The following is a 12,103-nucleotide window of genomic DNA, read 5'->3' as shown; positions in this document are numbered from 1 at the left end:
GCGACACTGTCCTGCGAATGTCCCACAAAATCATACTGTTGTTCCAGATGGGTATTTTAAATGTGGTCACCCTAGATGGGGGGCCGTGTCTGAACTCACTCAGTAACACTAGTATCTGTCCACCTCACACCTGCCAGATTCCTTCAGTCAGCCCTGGATTTACACTGGCAAACTTCTATTTACTCTGAGTGTATGCATGAAACTGTTTCTTTTTGTGTGCATGCTGCTGTATCAGTAAATGGGTGGGTGTGTTGGGGTGTGTGCCAGAGAAGTGATGATGCATTTCCTCGGGGCTATTACATTCCTTTCAGCCTATCTATGAATCAAGGACAGATTACTATATTCTGCATCTCACAGGACAAAAACTGCATTTCCATTTCTCTCTGGTTGAAATGGAACACACTAGGTTTGTTTCACAGGGTGAGTAACTAATTGTCTTAGAGTAATTCAGGGTCCACAGATGCTGAGAGTTGATAGTCCGGCATCCCATTGTGACATAGCTACGAGGGTCTGAGACCACTGTCAAAATTCCCTCCCCAAAATGCTCAACCAAAGCCACTTCCGGTACACGTCCTCTATTCATTTTTATACAATGGGTAGGTCTAATCCTGAATGCTAATTGGTTAAAACCACAATCGAGCTGATGTCTATTTAAGCAATAAGGCACACAGGGGTGTGGTATATGGCCAATATACCACAGCTAAGGGCTGCTCTTATACACGACACAACACAGAGTGCCTGGATACAGCCCTTAGCCATGGTATATTGGCCATATACCACAAACCCCCGAAAGTCCTTATTGCTATTAAAATCTGGTTATCAACGTAATTAGAACAGTAAAAAAAATGTGGGTCATACCTGTGGTATACGGTCTGATATACCACGGCTGTCAGCCAATCAGCATTCAGGGCTCGAGCAACCAGTAATCCACAAGTCACCAACAGCTGAATCTATGACATTAAAATGCCTATTTACTCTGTTCCATCTGACTGCACAATCCACTGTCTCACCAGCCCAGCCAAGCAATTTGTAAACTTGATCTCCACTATAAAAAGCATCTAGACATTATCTCACATTCTTTTAGACTAACATTTAGTTTTCAACAGCAAAGATTTGTGTAAACTTTGCTGTCTCTCTCCAACATTTGCAACATTGTTTCAAGATCCAAATTCGATCTCTAGCTGTCCTTTAGTAATGAATGTGTCGGGACGAAACAGACAGACAGGCAACGTTTCACAGCCATTCGAAATCATGAATCAGCTGGCATCATTTTTATGGATATATATTTGACAAAGAAATATAAATTGAAAAAAGGTCAAATGAAAGCAAGTGCAACTTGCTTGCAGTCTTTCCAGGTTCAGTTTGAAGTGATTGTGTGTGAGTGAGCACATTTTCTATGCCAGGCGAAAACGCGCCTCGTTGGCTCATTGTTATGGATGCATCCAAATAAATGTCACTAGAAAACAGCTTAAACAAATTCAAATGCAGCGACTTTGCTGTTATTTTGGCTGCCCTTTTTGACGTGACTGTAAGTTAGCCATAGTTGGCAAGCTAGCAAGCAAGGGATAAGAATGTTGCCAGCCATGAATGACTGGGGCGCATCCATAGATACAGAACAAAAAGACTGAATGACTGGGTCGTGTCTCTGGCAACCGAACCGATAGAAGGAACGACCAGCTGGCTTGGGTAGCAACCCCATATTTATTTTTGGGCTATATCTTGTGGAAGGATAAAATAGTTTGAATAAATTCATCAAATAACGTTTAATGAAAATATGTCAATCATTGTTTGAATATGTTGGTAACCCGTTGCATAAAATTGAAAATGCCATCGAAGCAGTGTTTTGAGGATACATTGGCACGGATTGCCGCCCTGAGATTGGGTATTTATTGGTTTATTTTCATTTTGATAAGGTTATTGTAAAAAGGTACACATCTAAGGTTAACGATTTTAAGGTTGGCACATTAGATTTGGAGTGGGGTGGGGTCACAAGAAATTATTGGGGAATAAATGTGGTCCCTAGAAACTCTTGCTAAGCAATGGCGTCCCCGCTGAAAAGGTTTGAATAACATTGCTTTAAGATGTCCTTATATTAAGTACCCTTCAAATAAAGTGTTACACCAAACTGTCAAACAGTTTCATAACATATTTCAACACCGGTCTCTGAGTTAGGAGTGGTTTAGGACGAAAACCCTAAAAACACATACCATAATTATGATATTTTCTGATACACTTTATGAGACACTTTAAAGGTCGAAGTGACCTTCTCAAAGCTTAGCAAACTCGCAAGAAAGTACCTGTGCAGTACAGCAACAAGCTCAATGATTGAGTTACAGCACATACAGTAATGTTAATGTCTCCAGTCATCTATAAATCCAGATAATGTCAAAATGTTTTGGGGAAAGAAAATCGAACATGTTTGACAATTCGGTTGATAAAACTGAGATCATTATATATATATGCTTTATTTTGTGGATGGGCGCACTCAGACTAAGATTGAGATGGACTTTGAGATTATTAATGTTATATTTGTTATGAACTAAACAAATGAGTTCTGACTGAGCAAGGCCTTTTGATTTCCTTATTATGGTATGAATTAAAGTTTTTTTTTTTTACATAAGCCTTACGGCAGTCCATTTCTGATATTTTGCAAAAATGTTAGAAAAACATCCTATCTGATTGGTCAAGAGACCAATTAGTGAAACAAATCAGAATTGGGCTGCCAGTGTAAAGGCAGCCTATGTTGCTTCAAACATACACTGAGTGTAGAAAACATTAAGAACACCATTGTAATATTGAGTTGCACCCCCCCTCATCTTTGGCCCTCAGAACAGCCTCAAGATGTCAAAAGCGTTCCACAGGGATGCTGGCCTATGTTGACTTCAATGCTTCCCACAGTTTTGTCAAGTCGGCTGGATGTCCTTTGGATGGTGGAACGTTCTTGATACACAAGGGAAACCAAGCAGCGTTGCAGTTCTTGACACACTCAAAACGGTGCGCCTGGCACCTGCTACAGTACCGTATCCCGTTCAAAGGCACATAAATATTTTGTCTTGCCCATTCACCCTCTGAATGGCACACATGCACAATCCATGTCTCAATTGTCTCAAGCCTTGACACTTCTTTAACCTGTCTGCTCCCCTTCATCTACTCTGATTGAAGTGGATTTAACAAGTGACATCAATAAGGGGTCATATAGCTTCCATCTGGATTCAGCTGGTCAGGCTATGTCATGGAAAGAGCAGGTGTTCATAATATTTTGTACCCTCAGTGTATATTCATGGTCCGTGTGAGTGTAGTTAACCCCTGACTGCATCACAGTATTAGCATGAGCCTTAAAACTATATATACAAGGTCTGTTAATTATATATTTGCTTAATAGGGTTATTAACCAATTAGTCTAGTAATATATTTACAACATGAAATTAATGCACGACAGATACACAGTTCCGATTAACAGTTCGACATTGAGACTTCCAAAGTTTTAAAGCTATAACACAAACCTGTATCAGCTTGATCCTGTGTATATCCATATTTAAGAAATAATAAATGATTTCATGTTGTGGGGCTATGCACAACACAACTTCTCATGACCCTCAACTCATTGGTGTAATACTCCAACTCCCATGACCCCCTGCTCCAAATATTCTCACCTCAATTCCACAACTCTTCACCGTTGGGCTATTTCGAAATCTAAAAATACACTATGTGTGCAGTGCAGTGGCTGGCGTAGGATTTAGTAAAATACCCCGAGGCTAACACCTCCCCTCTACAAATGAGAAGTGCACTGTAGAAAGGGTCAGGTTGTGCATTGATAACAAAAATAAATGTCCTATCAATAATTGAATAGTGACTGAACTATACACACTATTAGAACATCAAGTACCTTTAATGCTGTATAATCATCTCAGAGTATTTCAGGACCAACCAGTCACGCATTCAGTGTTTCCGTCAACTGAAATAGTCAAGAAGACGTCCTTTTAAAAAAACATACAGCAACACTTCAGATACAGTGCATAAACGCACAACATTTGGCCACCACTGTTAACAGCAAATCCAATAGTCCAGTTGACAAAGCAACACGATTTCATACCTTACGAAATTATACAACCCGACACAATCTCACAACCTGCACTGTGCCACTTCCTCACTCTTTGTGGGTGATGAGGCAACCAGAGGAAGGGAGATGGTAAGAGCTGTTAAATATCTGGCTATCTTACCTTGCGAAGAGACATAGGACATGGTCTAAAGACATCCAGAGACACCCAGCGCAAGCTCTCAGCACTTTCAATCTCGTCTGTAGAAATGCCATTAATAAAACGGCTACATAATGATTGGGCAAAGCCTAAGAACCGTTAACTGAGAAAATACAACGGCAATGCATAAAAATGACTCAGTCCATCTCCGTTAGAGGCCATTTCCGACGACAGAGTAAAGGACATAAATATAAATACATGTAAGTTGTTGTCTACATAGAAATATGGGTATATCAGACGAGCCGAAGTGAGTGGGAGAGGGAGGCAAGAAGAGGTGGAGCGTTTGAGCGCTTGCGTGTGCAATGTATGAAGCTACCAAGTGCACGTATAGGCTATCTTAATCGTTATCTGCAAAATTATCATAAGGTCAAAATCTATGCCCATTGAATTTAGTCCCATTGAATGAAACTCTTTTCCGCGTTCTAGTAGGCGCACGTTCATACACGTTGCTTACACACACACACTTTACAAATAGTGCACGGGAGGTGGGCGGGATAGTGTCCATTTATAGGATACTATAATATAGACTATAATAATATTTTTCACTCTATTTCCTCTGAGTTTTTGATCATTAGTTGAAACATTAACAAAGCGAATCCCCCGCCCCTGCTTATGGATGGGGCTGGATAAATGTCTCAAATTCGCAGACAGAGCTGTGTATGTAACTTACATTGCATCAAAAGTATAGTTTTAAACATGTTTTGAGGTTATATTATCTTTGTTTTCTACACTATAAAACAAGCTCATATTTTGGGTTCTGATGGGGTATGACAGTTGAACTAAGCTTACAATCAATCAATCAATCAAATTTAGCTGATGTCACAAAGTGCTATACATTTATATTTATAAGTAATATATTGACTCATCAAAAAGTTATCTTGAGAATCACATTTCAGGACAATATTTGTAGCATGGATGTCTCCCAATGTTGGAAGGGAGGCCTGAGTATAACAGTTTGGGAACCCTTGGTGTTAACTTGAATCGAGCGCACCCACTTTTTCTCTATCCCACCAAAGCACAAATGGAACTGACAGTCTGTCAACAGATTTATCAACTTAGTGTAGCACTTACTTATGAGTGCATGCAGGCTATAGTTTGTACATTGCAAGATATTACTACATGAACACCTTCACAATAACCCATTGCATTGTTTTATTGAGTCATTTAACAAAGTGAGACTTACATTTCATCCAAATCTAGTGATGGGACGATTGATACCAGAGCTCTGACGCTCCGATGTAGTTTTCAAAGCACTACAGATCTGACTCAATGTACTGATGCTCATTTCAAAGAAACTTTATAATGTGATCAATGATGTCCAAAGCTTCGTTTGAGCACATCAAATCAAATGAAATTGTATTTGTCATATGCACGGAATACAACAGGTGTAGGTAGACCGTACAGTGAAATGTTTACTTACAAGCCCTTAACCAACAATGCAGTTTTAAGAAAAATACCCCAAATAAATAAATAAAAGTAACAAATAATTAAAGAGCAGGAGTAAAATAACAGTAGCGAAGCTATATACAGAGGGTGCAGGTACAGAGTCAATGTGTGGGGGCACCGGTTAGTTGAGGTAATTGAGGTAATATATACATACATGTGGGTAGTGTTATTAAAGTGACCTATGCATAGATAATAACAGAAAGTAGCATCAGCGTAACGGGGTGGGGACAACGGACCTAAACTTGGCACTCTGGTACCGCTTGCCGTGAGGTAGAAGAGAGAACAGTCTATGACTAGGTTGGCTGAAGTCATTGACAATTTTTAGGACCTTCCTCTGACACCGCCTGGTATAGAGTTCCTGGATGGCAGGAAAATTTGCCCCAGTGATGTACTGGGCCGTACGCACTACCCTCTGTAGATTATTATTATTTTTTTCAATTTCACCTTTATTTTACCAGGTAGGCTAGTCGAGAACTAGTTATCATTTACAACTGCGACCTGGCCAAGATAAAGCAAAGCAGTTAGACACATACAACAACGCAGAGTTACACATGGAATAAACAAACATACAGTCAATAATACAGTATAAAAGGTCTCTATACAGATACAGCAAATGAGGTAAGATAAGGGTAAGATAAGGGAGGTAAGGCAATAAATAGGCAATGGTGACGAAGTAATTACAATATACCAATTTAACACATAGATGTGCAGAAGATGAATGTGCAAATAGAGATACTGGGGTGCAAAGGATCAAGTTAAATAAATTAATACAGTATGGGGATGAGGTAGTTGGATGGGCTATTTACAGATTGGCCATGTACAGGTGCAGTGATCTGTGAGCTGCCCTGACAGCTGGTGCTTAAAGCTAGTGAGGGAGATATGTGTCTCCAGCTTCAGTGATTTTTGCAGTTCGTTCCAGTCATTGTCAGCAGAGAACTGGAAGGAAAGGCGGCCAAAGGAGGAATTGGCTTTGGAGGTGAATAGTGAGAAATATCTGCTGGAGCACATGCTACATACAGGTGTGTGTTGCTATGGTGACCAGTGAGCTCAGATAAGACGGGGTTTTTACCTAGCAAAGACTTGTAGATGACCTGGAGCCAGTGGGTTTGGCGACGAGTATGAAGTGAGGGCCAACCAACGAGAGCGTACAGGTTAGAGTGGTTGGTAGTATATGGGGCTTTGGTGACAAAACGGATGGCACTGTGATAGACTGCATCCAATTTGTTGAGTAGAGTATTGGAGGCTATTTTGGAAATGACATCGCCGAAGTCAAGGAGCGGTATGATGGTCAGTTTTTCGAGGGTATGTTTGGCAGCATGAGTGAAATACTGTATGCTTTGTTGCGAAATAGGAAGCAGATTCTAGGTTATATTTTGGAATGGAGATGCTTAATGTGAGTTTGGAAGGAGAGTTTACAGTTTAGCCAGACACCTATATATTTATAGTTGTCCACATATTCTATGTCAGAACCGTCCAGAGTAGTGATGCTGGATGGGCGAGCAGGTGCAGGCAGCGATCAGTTGAAGAGCATGCATTTAGTGTTACTTGCATTTAAGAGCAGTTGGAGGCCACAGAAGGAGCGTTGTCTGGCATTGAAGCTCGTCTGGAGGATAGTCAACAAACTGTCCAAAGAAGGGTCAGAAGTATACAGAATGGTGTCGTCTGCATAGAGGTGGATCAGAGAATCACCAGCAGCAAAAGCGACATCATTGATATATACAGAGAAGAAAGTTGGCCCAAGAATTGAACCCTGTGGCACCCCCATAGAGACTGCCAGAGGACAACAGACTCTCTGATTTGACAAACTGAACTTTATCAGAGAAGTAGTTGGTGAACCATGCGAGGCAGTCATTTGAGAAACCAAGGCTGTTCAGTCTGCCTATAAGAATGTGGTGATTGACAGAGTCGAAAGCCTTGGCCAGGTTGAGGAAGACGGCTGCACTGTAATGTCTCTTATCGATGGCACTTATGATATCATTTAGGACCTTGAGCGTGGCTGAGGTGCACCCATGACCAGCTCTGAAACCAGATTGCATACTGGAGAAGGTACGGTGGGATATGAAATGCAGGTACGGTGGGATTTGAAAGGTACAGTGGGATTTGAAATGACGCTTGGATTGCGTCCTACCTGACAGGTCGCTCCTACCAGGTGGCGTGGCGAGAATCTGTCTCCTCACCACGCGCTCTCACCACTGGTGTCCCCCAGGGCTCTGTTCTAGGCCCTCTCCTATTCTCGCTATACACCAAGTCACTTGGCTCTGTCATAACCTCACATGGTCTCTCCTATCATTGCTATGCAGACGACACACAATTAATCTTCTCCTTTCCCCCTTCTGATGACCAGGTGGCGAATCGCATCTCTGCATGTCTGGCAGACATATCAGTGTGGATGACGGATCACCACCTCAAGCTGAACCTCGGCAAGACGGAGCTGCTCTTCCTCCCGGGGAAGGACTGCCCGTTCCATGATCAACAACTCCATTGTGACAACTCCATTGTGTCCTCCTCCCAGAGCGCTAAGAACCTTGGCGTGATCCTGGACAACACCCTGCCGTTCTCAACTAACATCAAGGCGGTGGCCCGTTCCTGTAGGTTCATGCTCTACAACATCCGCAGAGTACGACCCTGCCTCACACAGGAAGCGGCGCAGGTCCTCATCCAGGCACTTGTCATCTCCCGTCTGGATTACTGCAACTCGCTGTTGGCTGGGCTCCCTGCCTGTGCCATTAAACCCCTACAACTCATCCAGAAGGCCGCAGCCCGTCTGGTGTTCAACCTTCCCAAGTTCTCTCACGTCACCCCGCTCCTCCGCTCTCTCCACTGGCTTCCAGTTGAAGCTCGCATCCGCTACAAGACCATGGTGCTTGCCTACGGAGCTGTGAGGGGAACGGCACCTCAGTACCTCCAGGCTCTGATCAGGCCCTACACCCAAACAAGGGCACTGCGTTCATCCACCTCTGGCCTGCTCGCCTCCCTACCACTGAGGAAGTACAGTTCCAGTCAAAACTCAGCCCAGTCAAAACTGTTCGCTGCTCTGGCCCCCCAATGGTGGAACAAACTCCCTCACGACGCCAGGACAGCGGAGTCAATCACCACCTTCCGGAGACACCTGAAACCCCACCTCTTTAAGGAATACCTAGGATAGGATAAGTAATCCTTCTCACCCCCCCCCCTTAAGATTTAGATGCACTATTGTAAAGTGACTGCTCTACTGGATGTCATAAGGTGAATGCACCAATTTGTAAGTCGCTCTGGATAAGAGCATCTGCTAAATGACTTAAATGTAAATGTAAATGTAAATGGTCGGTAATCTGTTTGTTAACTTGGCTTTCGAAGACCTTAGAAGGGTAGGGTAGGATAGATATAGGTCTGTAGCATTTTGGGTGTCTCCCCCTTTGAAGAGGGGGATGATCACGGCAGTTTTCCAATCTTTGGGAATCTCAGACGATATTAAATATAGGTTGAACAGACTTGTAATAGGGGTTGCAACAATTTCAGCAGATCATTTTAGAAAGAGAGGGTCCAGATTGTCCAGCCCAGCAGATTTGGATGGGTCTAGATTTTGCAGCTCTTTCAGACCATCAGCTGTCTCAATTTGGGTGAAGGAGACATTGGGAATGCTTGGGCCAGTTGCTGTGGGGGGTGCAGGGCAGTTTACCGGGATAGGGGTAGCCAGTTGGAAAGCATGGCAAGCCGTAGAAAAATGCTTATTAAAATTCTCAATTATAGTGGATTTATCGGTGGTGACAGTGTTTCCTAGCCTCATTGCAGTGAACAGCTGGGAGCAGGTGCTCTTATTCTCCATGGACTTTATAGTGTCCCAGAACCTTTTGGAGTTTGTGCTGCAGGATGCAAATTTCTGTTTGAAAAAGCTAGCCTTTGCTTTCCTAACTACCTGTGTATATTGGTTCCTATCTTCCCTGAAAAGTTGCATATCAAGGGGCCTATCTATTCGATGCTAATGCGGTACGCCACAGGATGTTTTTGTGCTGGTCAAGGGCAGGTCGATTAGAAAGGCCTGCCTGCTGAAGTATTTTAGGGAGCGTTTGACAGTGATGAGGGGTGGTCGTTTGGCTGCAGATCCATTACAGACGCAGACAATGAGGCAGTGATCGCTGAGATCTTGGTTGAAAACAGCAGAGATGTATTTGGAGGGCAAGTTGGTTATGATGATATCTATGAGGGTGCCTGTGTTTACGGATTTGTGGTTGTACCTGGTAGGTTCATTGATCATTTGTGTGAGATTGAGGGCATCAAGCTCAGGTTGTAGGACGGCCAGCTTGTTAAGCATGTGCCAGTTTATGTCACCTAGCAGCACGAGCTCTGAAGATAGATGGGGGGCAAACAATTCACATATGGTGTCCAGGGCACAGATGGAGGCAGAGGATGGTCTATAGCAAGCAGAAATGGTGAGAGACTTGTTTCTGGAAAGGTACATTATTAAAAGTAGAAGCTTGAATTGTTTGGCTGCTGACCTGGATAGTAAGACAGAACTCTGCAGGCTATAACTGCAGCAGATTGCAACTCCGCCCTCTTCTGCAGTTCTATCTTATCGTGCATTGTAGTGCATTGCGGCCGGGGTCTGAGCAGTTACCATACCAGTAGCCGCACGCTGCTCTGGTCTGGTGGAAGTTACGCCGCCGTTTCGACTCTCCACAGCTATCTGCCTGGTGATCGGTAGGGTTCCATCCCCGAAGGTGTCTTCCCCTTCCCTGGAGAATGGAGCTGTTCTAGACCCAACCAACCAGCCATGGAGGTACGTCACTCGCCGTGGAAGTCAAAGAAGGCGTCCTCTGGCAACGAGGGTCTCCATTGAGATGTTGAGTCCAGAACTGACACAGAAACAGCTTTGCCTCTTCCTTGGTGGCTTCCCAATCAAGATCGGATCCAGAAGTACCTGCGTCTTCATCCTCGGTTCTGTCTCCATCTCCGGTGGCTTCTACCTCTGGTTCAGATGACCAGACTAAGGAGGCTGTCTGAGAGACCGGCCCATTCATCATCACCAGCTGTCATCATAGGCAGCTCTATGGTGAGAAACGTCTCGGTCCCCAAGGCAAAAACCCTGAGCTACCCAGGAAAATGAGTACAGGACATAACAAGGCTGCTTCCGACTGTTCTACCACAGATGCCGGGAGCAGACACTGTCATAGTTCATGTGGGGTCAAACAACATCAGGAGGGCTACAGTGGCTCGGAACATTTGAAAATGGATTTTAACCTTTCTGTCGCAGGCATTCCGCTAGCAACCGACCTCGACAACATCCGGTGAAATTGCAGAGCGCCAAATTCAAAATACAGAAATAATCAACATACATAAAAAATTAAAGTGTTATACAGTGGCTTAAAGATTCTCATTAATCCAGCTGCTTTGTGAGATTTCAAAAAGGCTTTACGGTGAAAGCATAACATGCAATCATCTGAGGACAGCTCCCCGCTTACAAAAGCATACAAACATTTTACAACCATGTAAAGGAATTAGAAAAGTCAGAGATAGTTACCTTTGAAGATCTTGATATGGTTGCAGTCACAAGAGTCCCAGCTACACAATATATGAACCAGAGTTACACTGTTAGCACTGAGGCGGTGTGCACTAGCAGGAAGACCACTTCATGCAGCCTACCCTGCCTTATCAGCTCCAATATAAATAACATGAGTAAGTCTACCTCTGTTAAAACCTCTTGAGTGTAGGGGGCAGTATTTTGATGTTTGGATAGAAAACACTCTAAAGTTTCCAGAACTGTCAAAATATTGTCTGTGAGAATAACAGAACTGATATTGCAGGCGAAAACCTGAGGAAAATCCAACCCGGAAGTGCTGTTTTTCCTAAAAGCTCTCTGTTCCATTGCCTGCCTTCGCTCCATTTAAAGGGATATCAACCAGATTCCTTTTCCTATGGCTTCCCCATGGTGTGAACAGTCTTTAGACATAGTTTCATGCTTTTATTTTGAAAAATGAGCGAGAAAGATGGCTGGCTGGATGCCAGATGGCTGGCTGAACGCTGGCAGCATTTTGCATGCGCAACAGCTTGGAGCAGACATTTCTCTCTCCTATTGAAGAGGCTACAGTCCCAGTTGAAATATTATTGATTATATATTGTAAAAAAAACCTGAGGATTGATTATAAAAAACATTTGACATGTTTCTACAAATTTTACGGATACTATTTGGAATTTTTGTCTGCGATGTCGTGACCGCTCGAGCCTGTGGATTTCTGAACATAACGCGCCAACCAAATGGTGGTATTTTGGATAGAAAAATAATCTTTATGGAACAAAATAAACATTTATTGTGTAACTGGGAGTCTTGTGAGTCCAAACATCCAAAGATTTTCGTGACTAATCTACTTGGCTGCTAGCTGTTTGTAATGTTTTGTCTACTGAGAGAGATGTCCTTACATAAACAC

General features: G+C 43.1%; 1 protein-coding gene across 4 annotated transcripts in view; it reads right to left on the bottom strand.

Annotated features, from left to right (window-relative positions):
* LOC124013029 (ras/Rap GTPase-activating protein SynGAP-like) overlaps nt 1-4,537 on the bottom strand; it is a 92,918-nt gene extending 88,381 nt beyond the window's left edge. For 2 of the 4 annotated variants that reach the window (XM_046327141.1, XM_046327142.1), the window contains exon 1: nt 4,221-4,536. In XM_046327141.1, coding sequence (XP_046183097.1) covers nt 4,221-4,242 — 22 coding nt within the window. In that variant the 5' untranslated portion in view covers nt 4,243-4,536. Of the gene's footprint in view, nt 1-3,886; nt 4,015-4,220 lie in introns of those variants that run through there. The other 2 variants (XM_046327139.1, XM_046327140.1) reach the window with 2 other exon arrangements.
* Between the last annotated feature and the right edge of the window lie 7,566 nt (nt 4,538-12,103).

This window comes from Oncorhynchus gorbuscha, linkage group LG24, assembly GCF_021184085.1.
Source record: "Oncorhynchus gorbuscha isolate QuinsamMale2020 ecotype Even-year linkage group LG24, OgorEven_v1.0, whole genome shotgun sequence".
Lineage (NCBI taxonomy): Eukaryota > Metazoa > Chordata > Actinopteri > Salmoniformes > Salmonidae > Oncorhynchus > Oncorhynchus gorbuscha.
This window is presented reverse-complemented; position numbering and strand designations above follow the sequence as displayed.